Below are 22403 nucleotides of genomic sequence, written 5' to 3' on the forward strand. Positions count from 1 at the left end.
CTTGAATCTGCAGGCAACAAAGTTTGAAAATAAACTACTAGCCCCATAGCCTTCTTCAAACTGTCTTGTTCTCTGCAGTCAGCTTATAAACAATTTGTAGTGCATGTAACAATTAGTCCTAGTCCAAACAGCTGATGAAGTGTATAGCACATTTGTTTAACACACTGATGCAGTAGAAAACTGTCAGCTTTCTCCAAGGAATTTTCTGCTAGATCGTTGGATTTAAGCATCTCCTGAAAAAGTTCAGCCTACACCAGTAGCAGCGCCAGAGCGATAGTGAGATGCATACTGACAATACAACGAAGGAAAGGAGATGCGAGGTCTCCTTTTCGCAGTAGCAAAATCAAGTTATTTTGTCTGTTTGAGGACCCATATCCTAATTAAATCTGGTAAAGGAGCTAGTCTGAAATTGAGGTTATATATTCTATTTATATTTTCTGTTATGAAAGCTATTGGATATTATACAATTTTGTGGAACATTCTGAAAAAAGGTGAAGTAAATTAAAAAGGACTGCTTGCTCCAATAAAATACAAATTTAAATCAGATTTTTGACTGCTGCAGTTATATTTTTATGATGCAATTTATCTATACTACATTAGGTGAATGTTTTGAATTCAGCAGTAAATTGTAGTACCAGTAACCCTAGAAGAATACGCAAGTGATTCTGTGAGCAAAACGGGGTGTTACCCTATTCTCTACTTGGCCTCTGTATGCATGTTTGTCTTTGTTGTAACCTCACTCCCATTACACTTTATGTAAATTTGAAGCCTTTTTAACAGCACATACAGAATCCAAATCTTGACTACTAAAAATAACCATCTCTAGGATGATTTATTTCTTTTAAAACCAGGATTTTAATTCAGAAGTGAATCATGTTGGTTCATTTCTTTGTGCCACGTGCTATGCTAATTGTACTTGGTTGTGTACACAAAGTAAGCAAAGTTGCATATCTGTGAGACAGCCCAAGAGGACAGCCTTTGGGTGGGGACCTTGCTGTTACAGCCCAGTATCACAGGGAACTGCCATTTCAGATTTTCTTATATGGACAGAACACTTAAAGAGCTACAGAAGCCATTTGAGGTCCCATGAAAAACAGAACTTTCTGCTTATACAGTAAGTACAAACGCATTATACCTTTTGAAATGGGCCTCTACAGAAAGTTGCCTTTCTATTACTAAAAGCTGAAGTATAGGCAATTATTTCTGGTAAAGTTGATAATTTATTTTATTTGATCATTTAATGGGAAAAAGTCTTTCTTCCAATGTAGGACAGTTTGCTTAAATATTTACTCTATGTACACTTTAAAGTATAATTAAGAAAAAAAGAGCAAACAGTAAAAAATGAGATCTATCATGTTGGGCTTGTTCAGTAACCTATTTAGTAAGGTAAACCTTGACTGTACCTTACAAGAGAAAAACAGTATAGCAACGTTAGATGGTTATAGACTTGGCATGTCTACAGAATAAGTTTCCTTTCAGCAATGTCAAGTGAAGATTGGTTTCTGTCCAGACAGAGAGTTTCTATTCCTATTTTTAAAATAACTGTATAAGTCTTGACCTTACTGAGTTCTGCTAAATTCACTGCTTATATTACTAATTTCACCCAACTTCCAAACATGAGAAACACTCAAGTGAAACACACACATTCTCTCTGAGAAATTACAAATTGGAAGTTCTTGTTTGCGAAATGCAAGAATTCTACCACCAAAATCTTAACCTGGCCTGAGGACTGGTTCAGTTGTATGCACTGTCTTTCAAGGTACAAATGTCAATTTAATTAGCTAGCCAGAAAAAATAATTTAGATTGCCTCAAAGCATCCAGGTATTACTATTCTGAATAAGCATGGCAGTTTGCAAGAAGTATTTATTGTTTAAAGGTGCTTTAGTGTGAATTTGGTTTTACTCTGTAGGCTGCCCTTAGGAGTACACTGAACTTGACAGTAGACTAGAATGTTTGCCATTAATTGTGAATTAATGGAACTCACATTCAGTATAACAGTATATAACTGTGCAAGTGCAACAAATGTCTTAGCAGCAACACTGAAAGATGCATTCCAATAGCTATTTCTTCATGGAATAAAAATTGCTAGGATTAAAAATGCCATGTTAAATTTACATGTTTGTCTTTAGGTGCTGTTTTAGAAGAATAGCCTCTGACCAAGAATTAAAATTGTTGTCGGAATAATATGCGAACAGGTAATTTCCTCCAAGTCTTTACTTGGATGTGTATTCGTATATAATTAGAATTCATTAAATTTGCATTGATTTCAACAAGCTGCCATTGGGATTGTCACAACTGCTCTGTATGGCTGTCATCGCTTCCTAGTCATCTAAACTAGAGATCACCAGTCAGTGGTACAAATTCCCTAAGGAGATGTTTGCTTTGACCAATCCTAATATTTCACAGTTCATGATTGATTAGCATACAGTCCAAAGTTGCTTATAAGTGAGGAAGCATGCATCAGCCCCTTTATCTTCTGTCAACATTTCCCACTCCTCCCCCTTTTTTTTGTTTTAGCAGACGTCAGGATTAGACGGTCTGTAGTATTTTATCCTCTGGATTAGGCAAGACAGCCGAGTCAACATGTGGATTATCAAGGCTGGCTCGGTTCTTTGGGGGTTAAGGTGATGTTGAGCCTTTATTTGTTTTTCTTTTCAATAGATAGGACAGGGCTACAAAAGTTTAAATGCAAACAGACAAGATAGTTTAGGGACAGGTTTTCATGCATATCCTTAAACAGAATAATTGAGAATCGGTGCATTTAGAGGCTGCTATTACCCCTGCCAGCTTTGAAAATTCAGCGTCTAGCATTACAAAGAACAATCTTGTTTCATTCCTCTTCACTTCTGCTCCCACCAGAACCTGACTTTCTTTTAGAAGTGACTTTTGTGTGCTATGTTCTCAAAATACGTATATATATATAATGTAGAACATATGTTGATAGTTTCTACAGTTGTATTAATTGAAAAGATAATATTTTTTTTTAATTGCCCATCATCGCATCACTTGTTAAACTTTTCTATCTTGATTATGGTAGTCTGAATGTAGTACACATTTGACTTTCAAAGCATACAGTTTGCATTTTTTAGATTAATATAATGTATTGATTTCCCTCATGAAAAATCATAACACATTCACCAATGCTAATGTAATCGGGTATTGGCTTGTATTGAACCCCTTCTGATATGCTCTTTCCCATCACTCACTATAAATATAAAGGGATAAACTGTTGCTTTCATACTACTCTGTCTATACAGAGGTGTAGCTTTCAAATTTGATCCAAACTACTGCATTTCGTAACAAGTGGTATATGGGTATCAGGTACAATAATATATATTTCTGTATTGTAGCAAACCCTAGTACTACTAGTAATTACCAACATGTTTTTAGTGTTAGAGCATCCTGAATTGTCTTTTATTCTCCTTCCTAATTCTGTCATCTCCTTGATACTGTATTGCTCTGGTACTTCCAATGAGTAGTAGCAAAGTATTAATACATAAAATAGAACAAATAAAAAGCACAATTGGATGGAAAATGGGGCACCTGATCTACATGGACAGAGAAGTTTCTTCAAATATCTCATTACTGGTAAAATTAAGGTTACCATTTTTCCCTTAGCACTGAAAAGAAGTCTAGCACTAGAAGGAAATAGCCTATAGAGAAATTGTCTGTAATTACAATCAAAAAGGCTTCGAAGGCTTCCTAGGTACTTTTTGTTCTCTCTCTCCACCTCTCTCACTTTTCTCTAATAGGTCTAAGACAGAGTGCCTGAGGTATTTTGCCAGAACAAAAATGTCTAGTTGGGCTGCAGAGCTGGTCCTTAATACACAGATCACACCATAACAGTGAGAGAATCATTCTCCCAAATGTTCTGAGACCTGAATGACTTCAGGCATTTAGTTTTCCTCTTCTTCTACTACTATGCCAATGTGAGACAGGCCTATTTCTGCATAAAGATGAAGAACGAGAACCATAAGGCATGATTTTAAGGAGGTTAACAAGTTCTCATTAATTCTCATGAGAATTTCTTTGAAGGCTTTCCACAAGCTGTCTGAAGGGATTTTTCTGTGGGGCCTACCTTCTATCATCTCCTTTTCCAACAACATTTAAGTCCCTAAGATGCTTAATTTGACAGCAGGTCAGAGTTGAGTTTTGCTTTTTTTCTCTTGATCCTTACAATTGTATAGATATCTTGATCCATTGTTCATGTATTCAATGCCCTCTCTTCATTTAAAGAAGGTTGTAGCCTTCAATTTAATTACACTGTCACAGAAGTTCCAGTGTTGTGTTTGAACAGACAAAAATAATAATTTATAGTTCTTATTTAAAAACCAGCTTGGTTTTTTTTTTCTGTTACCATTTCATTCCTATTGCAATTATACTGTTACCTATGCAAAATAATTTTAAGTCTTTTAATAGTGAGCTTGCAGTAAATTAATTGTCAAGCACAGAACACTTCTGAGTTAAAAGAAATGTCCATTTAACTTATAACAAGGTAGGGCAGAACACACATTTCTGTTATGCCACATCCTGAGCCAATGCAGCAAGGTCAAACATGAACAATCTTTCCATACTTACCTCCCTCCTCCTCCAGCTCCCTAATTTATCTGCACACGTGCATAAAGGTCCAGTTACCATTTGGATGCTACTACTCTGATAACATGAACATGACACTGAATTCCTGTTGAGCTCTGCGGTATAACTGACTTTGTCTTAAAATAATATAAGGCCTTTACTCACACTTCTACATCAATATATTGTCATAGAAATGGAAGAATGTATGAAAAGGCAGGAGAGTGGAATTACTAGTGATGGTCTAGTATCACAGGATGCACATTTTTTTTTGTTGCACAGAGTTAGAAGTAGCTAAGCTTTTCTGCATCTCTTAGAAAAGACAGGTTTATTTTATATACAAAGCTGTAGAAGCTTCCTCTAGGGTAGAATGTCTTATGGCCACACTGCTCACTTTTTTCTGCAGGAATAAAGGAGACCCCTAGCTCTTTTTCCCGAAGGACAAACAAGAAAATTAAAATCTTGATTCCTCTTAAATAACACTATATTTTGTATAGAACATGTCTTCTATACATAAATAGTGAGACAGCAGAATTCTTATTTTCAGAACTTCTGGGAGAAGTAACAACAAAAACAACACCTAAAGTGTGAGGTAACACATGATTCTCACGCTTGTGATATCAGAAGACTGCTCTATTTTTCTTTTGATTGAAATAGTGTGGTTTCGTAAGATTAAAGAAATTATAAAAATATATATGCATACATATAAAAATATAAAAATGAGTTACCAATGCATTAAATGTATCATAAATATATGCAGTCCAATTTCCAAATTTAAACTGCTTTCAAAAAGAGTGAAAGGGTACAGTTAGGTATTCTTTTTAATCATAAAATGGACAACTGCTGCCATGAGTGCCAACATTAGTATACTATATTTGGGGTTTTGTTGGAATGTCTACTTGTGTTTAACACACTAACAATTCATGTAAGAAGCCTACTGAGTTACCCTTTTTGAGATCTGTGGAAATGACATTATAACAGGCAGTCTTCTACGTAAGTGACACTTCATAGGCTAGCTCCTCTATTGGTTGTTAAGAATTGGGGTGGGAAAACCTGGTGGTGTCCAACTGCACTATGATTCAGCTCTTAATAGAGCCTGGAGCAGTCTTAGAATGTCCTGCTCCAGACTTGACACTGTTCTGGGTTTACCTGTACTGACTCCGATTCTCTCACAGAAGCCAGTTAAGCCACTGGAACAGGACAAACCAGACTTCATATAGGTCACCACGTGAATCACTGTACTCAGTACAGTTTGTGGTCACGAAAGGCAAATGAAGTAAGTTCCTCTCACTGCAAGAGAAATTTTGCATTTATTCATATAATTTAGGTGCTTCATGTCCAATATGGTGATAAATTTGTGATCTTTTTGCATATTGCTACATGAAACAATTCTGCAAGATAGATAGTGCTGTACATTGCTGGCCTGGAAGGCAACACCAATACCTTATTGTTCATAGAGTGGTTTTGTTTGTGTGTGATGGTTTGTTTTGGTGGTTTGGGTTTTGGTTTTTGTTATTGTTGTGGGTTTTTTTTTAAGGAAGCCACTCCCCGAAGTATACCTAAGATACCCTTTTACTGATAAAAACACATGTGTCTATTTTTCTATGTGTTTGTTTTGGTTCTGTTTTTAAGATCATGAAGAACTCTGTGGCACCACTTACGGATCTTTTTGTCTAAATGGAGGGATTTGTTATATGATTCCTACTGTATCCAGTCCATTCTGCAGGTCAGTGAAACTAAAGCTTGTTTTAAGTATTGGACAGTAGCTGTCTACAGACTATTTCTCCATTTTGCTTCCTTAAGAAATTACTGTTAAAATGTTATATAAAGGAAAGTACCTATTACCTATGGCTGTTCCTCATTCAGTAATTCATGCTCAGATTACTTATCTAGCTTGCAGAGACATGACAATATGAGAAAAATAAACAGCTATACTTGGTGTATAATTGTTTGACAGGTGAAACAGTACTGTTACGTATGCATTCAGGATGATATCTATATTTAGAGCCATATTTCCTCCCCTCATTACAATACAGAAAGGAACAAAATACCCTTTGCCTCTTGGAATATAGACTGTAGGAAAGGCATTCAGAAACACAAAGTACATTTCCAGTTTTTCTTCCAGATGAATTATATTGCAAAAATTCTCATAACAAAATGGCCTGACCAGAACAAAATGAGGAGGCTGAAAATGGAATATAATCTTTTAAGGGGGAAAAAAAGAATGTAATTCAAGACTTACTATGTTCTCTGAATCTCACTGAATACTCAAAGGGAAACTTTACAATGACAGCCAAAGACCACTTGATAAAGAAACATCAAGGCAGCAAATATAGATACTTCTTACACCATTTGTTTATAGGATCATTCTTCTTTTTGACGCCCATGAAGCACAGTGAAAAAGCAGCAATTCCTATTTTTGCATGGAGATGTTTTCTGCATAAATACCGCCCTATCCTTTAATTTTCTCATTTACCAAGACATGAGAAGATGCTAAATTAAATTCTAATTCATCACAGTTCTGCATTTACTAATTCTGAGTTATTGTTCATCAAAATACATTACGGTTAATTTAAAGGGTTTACTTAACATAATAATAGGCATTCAGACACATATTACATACACTTAAGGGCATTACCTTTTTTAAATTCTGTGGCAACTTCTGCTCCCTCTTCAGTCTTGAGCTATAACTAATGATAACTGGATGAAACAGTTGAAGAAGGAAACAGTATTTTCTAAGATGCCTAATTAAACTTTATTTATTTCTTTTGTTTGGGACAGTTCAATTTAAACATTTAAACTCATCTAGTAGATGAAGAGAGTAGAGGCAATTTTGTGGTAAATGCTCACTGTAAAACATGGACAGCATATCACTGTCATTAAGCATATTGTCCAGTGTCATACAATGAATCAGATCCGTAAGTGAGGATAAAGCTCAGAAGCGCTGTATGATGATGATTTATTCTAACTGCTAAACCTTGCAAGCTTATGCAATGTAAAATGAATACTACACACACAAAAGTAAAACATGTTGAAATATGCATTTTTCTTCTAGAAGGAATCCCATATTACTGATATTAAAATACTTCAATGAAAAAAGAACGGTGAGACTAAACAGTATCAGTTACACGATTTCAAAGCACCCTCTCAACTATTGCTAGACTATGTAATGAGGAAGGTGTATTTGATGCAATAACTGTAAATATAAAGTAACAAATACTCAGAACAATTCATTCTTCAGGAGCACAAACTAGTCAGCGTAGATAATTTCCACTTTAAAAGGGCTCCAAATGAAGTAATTTGTAATTCAGGTACTAGAGGATTTTATAATCTGCTGAAGCAGAAAAGTAACATCTTAAGAGCATTTTTGTTATACGTAGGCAATCTTATTGCATTTAAATTATCAAGTATTTTTCTTCTGTATCTAGTGGTTGATTATGAAGTTATATGGTTTAAATAGCAGCATTCTATTTAAGCATGTCCTCATTCTAAGCATGTTCCTTAATCAGTCAGAGAAGGCTAATTATAGATGAGAAAGGTTTTGTTTACACACAGATATCTTAGTAATCAGCGGTGATGCGAATAGAAACAACAGAAAAAAATGCATCACTATTCAGCAGAATTCAGAAAAATATTTGGTGCTTCAAGACTGGCATCATCACCCAGTTGCGCAAAGTTTCTTTGATGCAGGTTTCTGCCAAATCCCACCTAAATCTTCCAAGTGTTCTCAAATTATCACCTCCCACCAACAGAAAAATCAGTTTTAGAATCAAAGGCTGAATGGTCACTACACAACATTGATTAAAAGGGGGAAATGGAGCAGGAACAAACTGTAAAGATACCTTAAAACACATTTGCCTTGACATGCTACTTATTTACACAAGTGTTGTGCTAAAGTGTGCAAAGTTAGTGTAGAGTACCTGATGCAACATCATTAGACGTAATTTCACAATGTAACTAGGAAAATTGCATAATTCTTTACAAATAGGTATTTTGTAGCATGGTAACAAATTAAGAGCCACTATTTACTCTTGGAATTTCAGTTATTTTTACCATTCAGAAATGGGTATATATGCAAGGTAGAGATTTAATAGAAACAAAACATTAGTTGACACTCCCTCCCTTCCCTGTGCAACATTAGCACATTTTAAATACAGCTAATGTGTGTTAAAACATGAAGTTGCTCAGCTGCCATTTTCCCTCATTCCTTTCCTAACAATGAGTTACTGTTCTCAGCAGCAAAAGGCGCACCTGTCATCATAAACAAGATGAGCTTCAAACCCAGGAATGCTCAAATGTACTAAATAAACATGCAGCAGAATGTAGAAGGATGGAAAAGCAGCTGCCTCAGGTGTATTATGAGGCTGAAAGCTGTTTGCCTCAGCACCTGAAGCACAGCTGTCCCATAATCATTAATTAACACAGTGCAGAATTAAGTGAGGATTTTGTTGTCTGAGGGGAAGCTCTGGTACTTCCATTTTGTCTTACACATGGCAGATTTCTGAGAGTCTTCTTCATGTCAGACAAAATACAGATGGTATACAACCACACAAACACAGCTCCTCTGCTTCTGAGGGCAGTGCACACAGAAATTAATAGTGAATGCTCTCCTTTTGAGGAAGGGATCATTTTCTACAGAGGGCAGTGCATTCGGGCTAAGTACTGCAAGGGACAGAGGCAGACCTTGGAAATCTCCTCCCTGAAACTCCAGTGTATGGTTAAAGGATATCTCTACTTTCCCCTTCCTTTGCTTCAACCCCTAATCCAATCTCTCCTCCACCTTTCCTATACTAATCCAGTAAATCCTGTGCAAATTCCTTCTGTCACTTTGTGTGTACCCCATCTTTGTCTGGCTCTTTATCTGAGATGGGTCTTTTCATTACCTTTTTCAAACATCCCACGAGTGAAATACTTGCTGTGCTGTAAGCCTTCAGAATATACACACTGCAAGTTACTAGTGAAGGGCTTCCCACTCATCTGGGCTTGTCTTCTTTCTCTGCCTTCAAAACTATGCTTTGGCATACTCAAGGCTGTTCTGAAAAGAAAGCAGCCAACTAGTATTTTTCAATTCTGATTTTAGCTTGAAAGGCAGGAACAAAAGTTAAAATACAAACCAAAAATATAGCCCCCAAAAATCCATTAAGATTTAATGGGACATGCAACATTATTTTATATGCTTGATAAGTATTAGTGATGAGAATTAGTGCAAGGTATGGTAAAGCTTGCCATATAAACACATAGCTAAGGGAGTTCTAGGGGAAAATAACCCATTCTTTCAACTTCTTTGCGGTAGTAGCATGAATGTTACTATGTATATGAATACAGCTCAGAGTAACAGTTTTGAAACTCCTCTGAACACAAAACTTTTTTAAAAGCTGCTTAGGGCTGCCAATTAACTTTGCCATTGCTTATTCACTTTGGCTTTAAATTCTTTTTCATACTTACTAGATGCCTTTGTGTATGGATTAGGACAATTTTTGAGAGCCTGCTAGAGACTGAAGATTATGGTGATTTTGAAGCTATCAGCCATGTTGTCTGAATTGCATTGACAAGCAGATAATTTTTCAGCTGTCTTTTTCTGCTTAGAGCTTGCTTTTTATTACATGCAAGTAATTTTTATACCAAGAAGCACCCAGGTTTTTCCTAAAGGAAGACTAAACGAAAACTGAAGTCAGGACTCTTACAGTATACTACTAAACAATGGGAGTCTGTGTACATATTTGACTCAAATCCTACTTCCATCTTTAAAGTCTGTCAGATACTTGCTTATGATGCCCACAGAGTCTGGAAGAGAAAGAAACCTTACCTAAATCAGACTTGCACTGTCTCATGAACTGCATCTGCAAACAGGACAGCAGTAATGCCTTGTGTTACTGGAGGCGTATTATGCTTATATTTTAGTTACAAATTAGATTACAAAGGATCAATATAATTGCAGACCTGCTGGTCATCTCCTGAAATCTTATCCAATGCGGTCTGTTTCCTTCTACCTTGTGTGGATGCTGATATGGGTAGGTTTGGTTAACAGCCTATGTTGGAGGATTCTGTGGATTTCTTTATTTGTATTTCTTAACATACATCATGTTAGGGTTTTGTCTCCAGTACAGCTCCTATAGTAAGTTTGTATACAACAGTTAAGGCTGGCTCATCTCATCTGACAAGAGGTGTGGGCGTGTATGCATGCTTGTGCAGGCACCTAGGAAAGCTGAAATCTGGATGCTATCTGAAAATGGGAGTTTCTAGTCTCACAGCTTTTCCTCAGACATTTGAAGGCTGTTGTCCTTTAACTCTGATTGAACTAGAAATTCTAATTTCTTAGAGAAGGAAAGACCTTTTTTGCATTTCAAAAATCAACTTTGGAATGCTACATAGTGCAACCATTTAAAGCCAACAGACGGCATATGCTGAGACAGCAGGATAATAGCATGCAGATGATGTGCAATAGCAACACCTGGCCTAATGACCACAAGACTTAGAGCAACTCCCTCTTACTATAGCCTAGAAGCAGGCTTATCTGTCTTCTGCACTCATTCAAGTGCAGAAGCACAGTTGCCTACATATTAACAACTGCAAGTGCATCATGCTTAACTTGTACTCTACTTTTAGGCATTCATTATAAACAAGATAAACTACGAGTTGCTACTAACTTTTAAGGATGTGTGTAGGACTGTGTAAGGTCTGTCTCCACAAAACTGACTACCTCTAGAGACACTATGTAGATACCATCAGTCTGGATTATGTTCATAGCCTGCATGCTTGTTAGAGACTCCTTTTTGTCTTGCTTGCAGTCACTGTGTATGTAACTCCACTGAAATTATTAGAGCTCTGCTAATGCAAAGGGTAAGCAGATCTGAGTTCCACTGCTAATTACTGAAGTCTGCTTAGCTTCTTTCCCACCAATTTTAGGAAAGGACTTAGAGTAGAAACATTTCCCTCTCTTGGTTGCCTTATAACATCAGTTGCTTCTGTATTTAAAATAGTCCTTCACCTGTTTGTACATCAGCACTGATGAAAAATTAATGATAAAAGCTTGTGCAAGCCAATAGCTTAACATCTGGATTTTAGAAATGCCCTAACTGTAGCAGAGCCTGTTGCTAGGGTGACATTAGCTATATTTTTTTTTAATTTAAATTGAGATACCTCATCTCAATTTTCTTGTTTCTATGAACACCTCCATCATTTTTAGGTTATACAACAGTATTTTCTACATAGCATGGAATCACTTTCAACAAGTGTGTCAACAGGTCAGCCTAGAGAAAGTACACAGACAGCTTTGTAATCCCTAATCCATTGCACAGAGTTAAACAGATACTATCAAACTGGCAAGTCACGGAAAACATGATTCTAAAATTTGGTTTGTTACATCCAGGAAGAGTTAATAGGTTCAACATACAGGATGTTTAAATTTTGTATGTGCTTTTAAGTGTGGGTCTTTTTCCCTTTGCTATAACCTTGGATTCATACTGGCTAGTTTTCCCCTTACAGTTTTTAGGCCTTCTGGCTCCTTTCCCTCTTGAAGACTTGTGACTACTTGAAGCATCTGGTCCTGTTTAGTAGAAATTGGCTACAATCTCAGTGACCTTTTTGCTGCACTGTCATCACATTCCCAATTTTTTTTCCATGGTCTGTCGCAGAACACAAATATGGCTTCCACGCACTGTTCGTGCCAACTCTGCTGTATCACAACAGTTCTCTAACCCAAGCCATTTACCTAATTTTATGTGCAGTTCTCTTCAGCTAGAAGGACTGTTTTTTCTTCCTCCTGCTTCATTTTTCTCTTTAGGCTACTGACTTACTCCCTTTACACTCATTCTCTAGAACTTTTCCACAAACCTTAATTTGATGCCAAACCCTATTTATTTTTTCTTCCTGTATCATTTTAGCCTTCTGGTTTTCATTGGTATTCAAGAATACTTCTATGAATTTTATATTCCATTTTCTATCCCTGTTATTCTATTCAGCTCTCCAAAGCATTTCTCTTTCACTTGCTAGAGAACAATGCCCCACTCAAATGACACTTCTATTCTTAAAAGTATTCTACAGTATTTCAGAAATAGGCCACTGAAATACCACTATACTTACAGTAAATATCTGGAACATTATCTCAAGCAATCAGAGCAGTCTGCCTACCCTTCCTTCTCCCAGCAGTCAAACATAGTAACTTTGAAAAGTCTCATATTGTCCCTAGTAAATGGTGGCTGTTTGATCAGTTGCACAGCTTTAATACATGATGATAATTTTTCTAGTTTCTAAATCTTCTATTTCCAAAGGCAAAGAATTAAAAGAAATGGTAGTAATTCCTTGTGCAGTGGTTTAGACCAGTAGTACTGAAATAGTGGTCCATAATCTACAGAAAGCAGTGCTGGGACTCACATCAAGCATGCATGTTGGTATGCTCACAGTGATCCATTTGTCTTATTTAGATATGCTAGACATCTTTCTTTTTTGGCAGTTCCTCCCCACTCCGCCTTCTTATCCCTCATCTGAAATTATACCTTGCAGCTGCCAATGGCAGTTGAGAACTTCAAGTATGTTACGGAGTTCAGCCCATTTTTCTCAGCTGGAGCCTGAAATTGCTTATGTCACAGATTATTATGACTTCAGTGCCAGAAATAGCAAGAAGGAGCAAGATCTTTAGTAATACAAATATAGAGAAGCAAATTTACATACATAAAAGATACATGCAGAACGTAGTTATTGAATGAAGTGCTTTCCATTTTCTGTAATGCAATAAATTCCTTAAGAAAATTTAGCAGAATAAGTGCAAAATATAGAACAAAGGAAGATTAGTTTAGCTTCAACCTATTTTTGACTCAATATGAATTACTAAGCCATTAATTTTGTTTATTTCTAATATTTTAATCCTTTCTTCAGAAGTTTTCAGAAGCTCAGGACATAAAATAAGCATAGTAGAGAAGACTTTAGATCTCTCCAAGAGGGTCATTCGCCACAAATTATTACACTGCATAACCTACTTTTGCAATTTAAGCTTTAGTGTGCCTCAATAAATTCCTGCTTCCTTGATCTACTTAGCTGACTGTACTATCTCTTCAATAAAGAAAGCTAGAAAGTTACATGAAAGTGGAAAAAGAAATCATGACTATTTTGTGGGAACCAGTAGGATGACCGAGTTAACACTAAAGAGGTGGATTTAATTCATTAAATCTGCCAGTGGAGGAGGCAGATTTAACTGCAGAGTACACCATTGTGAAGTATATTGCTAATCCATTTCATCTATTAAGAAATATATGTTTTAATATATTAAAGCAGTATGGATCAGAATGTAACTTGATGCCCAACATGCCCAATTCCCTTTGTTCCAGAAATACAAGGCGAGTGGAAATTCCGTAAGAAAACTTGCTGTGAAGCAAATATAAAGCTTGAATTACGTCATAACAACTTCTCTCCCCACTTAAGACCAAAAGGAGCCTTTGTGCTTTTCTTATTAGATGACAAGTTACCATCTAATCTGAATAAAAATTGGTTTCCCAGGTGTATTGAGAATTACACAGGAGCCCGTTGTGAGGAAGTTTTGCTGCCCAGCATCAAGTCCCAAACAAAAGGTGACCTGTTTGCAGCTTTCTTGGCTTCACTTCTTCTTCTAGGAGTTCTTGTAATTGGAGTATTCTACTTCCTTTGCAGGTAAAAGTGCTTCAGAGTGCTGAAGCTATTTAATCAAGTAGAAATTTCTTCTGGTAATCATGTACTAATTATTTGAATGTAAAAGTATGTAATGAATTATCCATAAGGTTTGTATGGTTATTCAGCATAATTAATGTGGATGGCTCAACTTGTTGCTTGTACTATTTTACTTCCTGGCTTGTAGTTTTCTCAGTGTCTTTTCTAAGCTATTACTTATAGTTGCTTTGTAAAAAATATATGTAGTACACCCATTTCTAAGAGATTGTACAGTCTACCTGGAGCTAGTGCTAACATTTTAAAAAATTAATCAACCCGTGTTGTCCAAAGATTGAGAAATAGAAGCAAATTAATAAAGTGCTTAGGGATCAACTGTTCACTGCATTGAACTGGCAGCCAAACCAATGGGTGCCAGTAGCTCCCAATTCCTTTGCAGCTCCTGGTTTAAAAAGGAAAACTAAGGAAAGAATCAAATTCAAGAATAATCCCAGGTAGATGTTAATTAACCAACTTCTAGAATAAATCAGAGGGCTAACTCATTCATCCAGGATGATCCATGTTTGAGTATCATGAAAATGTCAGTGCTAGACAGCAAGTGCTGCAGGTTTGGTTTTAGTAGCATTTTAGGCATATTAGGACTTCAAATGAAAACACATAAGCAATTACTGGGATTAAGTCAACTATTTGATGCTGTACATATATTAGTACAGTTTATCAGTACATTTATACCAAACCCAAACGAACTTACTCTCTGCATTTATGTATGCAAGTCAACCTCCCATGTCCCCTCTTGCTTTTAGAGTATAGCACTTTCTGTAAGAGCTCCTTTTGTTATAGACTGTTAATATGTATTTATGCCTTTATGAGTCAGCTGACTAGCCCCTGTAATTCTTAGCCATCACAGACTTGCAGCCTCTTCCTCCTTCTCCTATGCTGCATTTCTCCTTGGGTATGATACCCTAAGGTTCTTGCAATTCTGTTCTTTGCTCTCCATAATCGCATTGCCAAATCAACCTCTCTGATCAGTGCCTTTCAATGAGCGACCTTTGGAATAGCTGGTCTAGTTTTACCTCAGCTGCTGTCATGGAAACCCACTGAATGCCAGTTTTTCCCATAGCTGAATATATTTAGAAGAGATAGAGAGTATTTGCTAAAACAGAGTTTTATATAAAAAAAAAAAAACCTTGCAGAATATACCCCCCACCTTAGTAATTTTAGCTAAAGTAATCCTGTTTTAGCAGTGGAATGTCACAGCAGTTGTTCACTAAAGAACATTTGCAGATTACTATGAAGTTATTAGAATTGAAATACAGCTTTACCTAACTAAAGAAAAATTCATTCAAGTCTCACAGAGGTACAGAGAGTATTTCTTTAGAAGCAAAGCTTGTTTCTGAGAAGAGAAAAAAAAGTCTTCAGAGAACAGAGAATTCAGAGTAATCAGTTAAAAGATCCCCTTCCCCTTGCATACAGTAAAATTAGGAAAAAGCTGGAGACACAACCTAATGAGTTCTCTGGTCAGAGTCCTGCATTGCAAAGTACAGAAGCTTAGAACAACAGCAGTGACAGGTCTGTGCAAATATTTTATTAGACAGCTGGAAGATGAACCTCAACTACTCTGTTTCTATATAGGAAATGAATTTACTTGAACTTTACCTAACTGGCAGAACAAGTAGTAGGGCATCTTTATTAGAAAGATAACAAGGGCAGCAACTCAGTCTTAACATAGTTGCCCTTGAACCTATCTTACATACCAGACTAGCTTGGGAAATCTCATAAAATCATGATCAACTTCTTTATACTAAAGAATGTAACTGGCTAAAAATTGTCTTGTCGTACCTTTGCATTTCAGAGGCTGATGTAGCACAATCATCTGCTAGAGAACTCATCTATAAAAGAAACACTTCACATTTAAAAGTCCTTATCTCTTGACTGAAGTGACCAACATATAAGAGGAGTCTCAAGTGGATACTTTAATCTACTCCCCTCTTTTCAGCTGCATAAACAAGGATTATTGCAAGCAGCTGTCTTTAATATTTTTTTTCCCAGATTTGATCTACAACTTGTATCATAACATTCTGGAAGAGGGAGGGGCTTGTAAGGGTTAGCTGAGAGTTTGCATCATCCCCGACTTGTCCTCTTGACAAGACTTATTAAATTTCAAATTTTAAGAGAAATATTGTGCTATCAAGTTTTCACTATTACACCTTATTAAACAAATACATTTGGTCCAGAAGCAGAAAGCAGTTTTTTCTCCCACATTGTGTGGTAGTAAGCATTTCTGTGGCTCTTTCACCAGAGGATTCTAGTGTGGTTTTAGTATAAACAGCAATGCAATCTGGAGGGATGCAGAAGAGTAGTTATTAACTGCAATTTTGAATACAGAAAAAAAATCCCTAAAATTATACATCAAATCTTTTAGAATGTAGGAAATCAGTGCCCTATTTTCTTGTCCCTGTCATCACTTGTACCCCCTCTTCCTTTCCAGGTTTTCTTCCTTTCAGGCTGCTTGGGGCAGATTTCAGGACCAGGCATGTGCAAGTGCATTTCAGGCTCCTACAAATAAATCCATTCAGGATACAAGGGTGGAGAGAAAGGATTTAATTGCTTTGCTTATAAAACTAAATTATAAGTAACAGTGAAAGTAAGAAGGAGAAGTGGTCAAGGACTGGTGATGAACAAAAGCAACTTAAAACTGGAAAAGATGCACAGTAGGCTGGGGTTAAACCTCCCACTGTTGCTGGAACCTGCTGAAGGAAAGGCTACTGTAGTGAGTTATCTTAGTGAGGCTCAGGCTGATAATATATTATTATTTAGGGAGTAAAGTGAGTAGCTTTAATTCCTGAAAAAATAATGGGGAATGTTGTTGCAAAAAAAGACTATGCTTTTATGTGTCCTCAAGGATGAGTTGTAAAACAATTTAATATCATGTAGTAGGAATCCATAAAAACCAGTACTGTCCACACCCAAAAATAGTGTAAAACCAGTTCAGTACATCAGCATCCTCTTACTTTATCAAGTTTTCTCCAGGAATAGCTTGTTTCATAAGTGATAAACATCGCTTCTCTGTCAAAGGAGGAATCCTGATCTTTAAAGAGCATGCTCAGTTCTGTTTGCTACATTCCTGTAAAAGCTCAGCACATAAAACTATTGCTAACTATTGGGATTCACTAGAAGATACGGCATCATGCCAAGAATTGTACTTTAGCAAAGACAGTAAAATATTTACATTGTGAATGTAAAACTTATCCATATATATATATATATCTTTAAAATCAGGACTTATTTCATGAGAGCTATTTGCTATTTAGCACTGAAAAAACTGTCTTGGATTGTGCAGCTTTAGGCCCAGGAACTGCAAAACATGTTAGCAGAGCAGAGTGCATGGAAGTAAAGCAAAGCCAGATCCAGCCGCTCTCTATCTTGAAACAAACACACACACACCCCGCCAAAAAATGGTACTGATAAAGCCTGTCATTTTGACCTAGGGAAAACAGGAACATATGCAAAAATCCTTGCCATTACATTGTTAGTGTGGTAGCAAATTGCCTATTTTGCTACAAGCAATTCACCTATCAGTACAGGTCCATCTGGCTGCCTTTCTTCAGAAACACTGTACAAGGGTTACTGGAAGAAGAATTAAAAATTTAGCTGATTAGTATAGATTCCACATAAGCCAGCTTTTATTTAAAAAACAATAAAGGCCTGAATGCCACGCACACATCTTAGAGGATCAGATAAAACCTGAAGGAAAACAAATAAATCTGCAGTTGATTTCTATACTTTTTTTATAAGTCCATGTTGAGATGTCAATTTACCTGTAAGGTAAGTGTATAAGGATGCACAGGAACTCAGCCAGCCAAAACAACAGGGTCTAGGAATAAAGCCATTTAAGCTGTCCAAGACAACAGATTTTGTGGAGGAGTTATATCACCACGGGACACAAACTGGACAGAAAGAAGAATAGCTCATAACTCTTCTCCGGAGAGCAGATGCCTAATTTACTATTAAAAGAAAGGGAAAGAGGTCAGCTCTATTTAAAAGATCTGTTCCTCAAGAAAGTGTGGAAAATATCACATTATTGATATTTCACTTCCAAATGCTAACAGAGTTAATGATAATTTAAATTTTGTGATATCTACTAATTGCTTAAATAAAGACCTGAGAAATCAAACAAACATTAACTTCAGGAGAGAAGCCATGTAGTTCTGAGTGCTGTTCCTGCCTCTGATCTCTGTTCTTCTCCCTCAAATACAGGCTTCTCAAAAATGTTGAGTGTTAATTAGAAAGTAAATGCAGAAAATCCGTGTCACTTTTTTTCAGGGGAAGCATCATTCAACTGATTTTTCTCTTTTCTGATAACTTTTTCACAGATAACTTTTTTCATTCTGTGTGTGGTTTGTTTTCCCCTTTTCCCCTTCCCTGTTGTCTGTCTTTTGTTTCTTACGGTCAGGAAAGCTTCTATTCCAAGGACAAGCTCTTCAGAGTGTGGTGCCAACCTGGTTGAAACTACAAGCAGCAATGTCTGCAACAGTGAGTACATTTAAAGTTAAATGACTGGGCTCCATAAGGAAGACAGGGGAGGAAGTTTTAATTCAAAGCATGTGTTTGTGTTTTGTTTATTTTTCAGAAATAATAATAGAGTAAAGCATTAGAGTGGAAGAATGGTGAGAAAACAACATGCAGAGCAACCCTAAGAATACAATAGTTGTAGAGGATGATGTGGTAAGCAAGATGAGAGAAGAAAGTAGACTGAAATAGGAGGCTTACTTATGTGTCGGAGAAGACTGCAACTAAGACATAAAGAGAGTTGCACTTATTAGAGTTTCTATGTATTTTTAAAGGTGTATCAAATTATACAGAAATCACTACAATCACTATAATTTATGCTTGGATTTTGTGCGATTTTTCATTACAAGTTACTGTTTTCAACAATGCAGATGTAGGAGCATGAGAATTTTTTTACTGCATGGGAAATGTGAATTACTTTTTTTTTTTTTCAATGTACAGAGAATATGAGATAATCACAGGGTTTTTAGCATGAGGTAATACTATGAATTTTTGACAGGATTATCCTTTTCCACGGGATTGCCCCAGAGTTGAGGACTGTCTTGATTCAATAGTTTAAAAATTTGTACCTGTGATACATGTCCAGAATTTGGCTTGTTTCAGATACACTTACCATATGTATGGGGAAAAAAAAGTACCTTTCTCCAGCTAATACTGCCTTTTTTCTTTTTTAATTAATAGTAAGACAATGTGAGGATGAGGTACCACTGCTAGCATATTGACCAGCTTCCTGGCACAAGATTTTAATTCAAATTAAAAGAAAATATTAGTAAGAGAGATTGGTAATGTTTAAAAGAAGTTTACTAGGCAGAGTATTTACCCTTTGTTTGGTATACATCCCTAATATTAAGCAAGACACCTTCTTTGGTGGTTTTATTTTTGTCTTGTTTTTTTCTGAGCATCTCACTACTGAGGGAGATTTAAACCTTATCTTAAATTTTCCAGTTGGCATTTCAGGTAATAGAAGTCAGGAATTTTACTTATCACGTCCATTCTTGACACAAAATTTTATCCAGGTAGGCGTCTTGTGCTGCCAAGTGCTGCCCTCTCTAGAGATTTATTTGTTTTATTCACATAACCATTTGTTCATCACACCAATATATTATATATCACTGTCTGGTTCCTTACAGGATTCTCTTACTCAGACAAAGAGAGGCCAAATGACATGGTCCATCTCTCTTTCTGCCTTGACAACACAAAGAGGCAGTCTGATTAGACTCAAGCATAGAAAATGTGAACTGAACAATTCTCTTTTCAACTCATTTCTAGCACTGGTGATTGAAACCAGCAAAAATCAGATATGTTTCCATAATGCCACATTACCTAGCAGCTCATTATATGGGATTTATAAGGTTGTACTGAGGAGAAAATTAATTGAGAAAACTTCAGGAACTGAAAGAGGAAATGCAGAACACAGATTTCTTATCTCTGTAATAAACAATCTGGAGGTGTATAAAAATATAGGAGCAAAGAAAATGTTGAATAGGCTTTTATTCCTCTGGTGTCTACTACATGCTGTAGTGTCAGAAAAAATAGTGTGCATTTTATATCAGCATAGACAAAAGTACAGGAAAACAGAGAAGAAAAGACATGCTGTTACAGCATATAAGGTAAGAAGAGAAAACTGTATTGTAATAGATACTAGAAAACAAAACAGAAAAATACATTACCTTCTGAGGACTCATGTCAGAGAAGTCCAAGTTAAAGCTCAGCATCTGAAGGGAGAATCTGATGGCACCAAATCAAGTAGAGGACCTGATCCAGAGATTAAGTTATATAAAGCACTAAAAGATCACTTTCTCCCCAAATTAACTGATCTTACATGTTATTTTCTGGACTTCAAACCTTTAGCAGATACTCTGAAGGAAGCTGATAATATTGTTTTAAAGGCTAAGAAAGAGCAAAGTGATTTTTCATCACACAGGGACACTCCACTGTTAAATACAGAGTTTAGGAGCTTTGTAGCAGTACTGACAGCTACACTAGAATCAGTATTACCTAAAGTACTTTGCACAGCTTCAGTGAAAATTAGTCAGAGACAACTACTGTTAGATAATTTCCATGTGTTATTGATCATGAGACATTCAGACCTAATAATGTTAAAGTTTGGTATACTATTTCCATTGAAGAAGGAAATGGCTTGTGGTCATCTTAAATGGAAATTCAGCAAGGAAATATTAATGGAAGATGTCAGAAATGAATGGACTGAAGTTGTACTCTTCTTAGAACCTTCTCAGCTTTCTAGACAGACATGGAATAGTTATTCACTGTTAGCATTATTCGGGAAACAGTGTGTACGAAATGTGAGGATGAATAAACCAAAATCATGTTTAAATGCAAACGAGTTGATTTATAAAACAATGTTATCTTTGAAGGAAATCCTATTAGTGAGTCAGACTGCTTCAAACCCATTGCATCTGAGAACATTTCAGCTGCTAAAATTAATTATTTCAGTTCACAAGCTTTGTGAATATGATGTTCAGGTCAAAGTGAGATCAGGCTACAAATTCATTTTAAGGTGGTCAAATGCCACAGAAAGTACGGGGTAGCCAACATTACATATAATTTAATATAACAATACAGCACTCCGTAGCAATGCTTGCTTACAAAATTATCCAAGTAGTCCTGTAAGCAATAAAGCTAACGAAACACTGGTTCCAATGGATCACATCTTGTGGTTGGAGTCACAGGAGTCTAAAGAAGAGTTCCATGTATACAGAGGGATGAGTAGTAAGGTCTCTCTTCTCTACTTGACTCCTGCTTTCATGAAACGTAAGATCTAATGTCTTTCAAATTACCCCTCCACCAGCTGAAAGGTTATAGAGGAAAGAAAATCAGAATAAACTAATTTCCTAGGAACCTCCACTAATATGATTACACAACAATTTATTATAGCGTTATTGCAAAAATTCTTTTAAATGAGGATCATGTTTTCCTTCCAGAATCTTTTAGTAAAGGTATCTTCATAATGTGTTGCAAAACCCTTTTGCTCACTTGCAGAATGAAATGCCAGCCATTAGCAGAAAATCTCTTTATAGACCTAAGTAAGAGGTTGCTTATATGTTACTAAGCATATATATTTTTTTTTCATTAGTAGCCCAAACAAGCACTGGGGCAATGTACAATGAAAGGAGAATGAGAAATGGTTGTTCAAAGAAAACAAGATTTCTCTGGGCTGCACAGCCTTTTGATTTATATTGTTAGCTATTAAGGGGGCTGACCAATGGGAGGTCCATTTGGTAGCACCTGCCACTTTAAAGGTACCTTCAATGTAGTGTGACCCCTTCACAATTTACTGCACTAAAAAAAGTATTTTCCTCCTGGCCTTACATTTTTGAAGAACAATAGAGGGGTTCCAATAGTATGACTCAGTTATTTTAAAATGGAAAGAAGAAACGGGGGAGAGAACTTATCACAAAAGAAATGGTGTCTGTGCCATTGCTTTCTGTTGTGAGTGTTCCAGCTAGGAGCTACTGAACTGACCAGAGGCCAGGAAGAAAGGGAAAGCAGTGAGCTTACCTGAAACGCTACAAAATCCTGTTACATGTCCAGCAAATTCTGTATCAGGAGACAGGTCCCTAGAAGGGCCTGCCCAGGGAGAGGGAGAGCTTTAGCCAAAGGTGGC

At 36.4% G+C, this 22403-nt stretch overlaps 1 protein-coding gene across 4 annotated transcripts; it reads left to right on the forward strand.

The window, feature by feature from the left end:
• Positions 1-506: 506 nt before the first annotated feature.
• Positions 507-22087, forward strand: NRG4 (neuregulin 4). Of its 4 annotated transcripts, none has more exons than XM_026855922.1 (6): positions 507-1114; positions 2131-2196; positions 5749-5849; positions 6206-6299; positions 18663-18742; positions 18840-22087. In XM_026855922.1, the coding sequence occupies exon 6, from the start codon at positions 19564-19566 to the stop codon at positions 21325-21327; it is 1764 nt and encodes a 587-aa protein (XP_026711723.1). In that variant the 5' UTR covers positions 507-1114; positions 2131-2196; positions 5749-5849; positions 6206-6299; positions 18663-18742; positions 18840-19563; the 3' UTR covers positions 21328-22087. The 4 variants fall into 4 exon arrangements, with proteins under 4 accessions (XP_026711723.1, XP_026711726.1, XP_026711725.1 ...); XM_026855925.1 differs by lacking the exon at positions 5749-5849 and adding an exon at positions 14066-14215 and having other exon boundaries at positions 916-1114; XM_026855923.1 differs by lacking the exons at positions 507-1114; positions 2131-2196 and adding an exon at positions 4415-5165.
• The last annotated feature ends 316 nt before the right edge of the window (positions 22088-22403 follow it).

Source organism: Athene cunicularia (assembly GCF_003259725.1).
Source record: "Athene cunicularia isolate RWA chromosome 10 unlocalized genomic scaffold, athCun1 chr10_part1, whole genome shotgun sequence".
Taxonomy (NCBI): domain Eukaryota; kingdom Metazoa; phylum Chordata; class Aves; order Strigiformes; family Strigidae; genus Athene; species Athene cunicularia.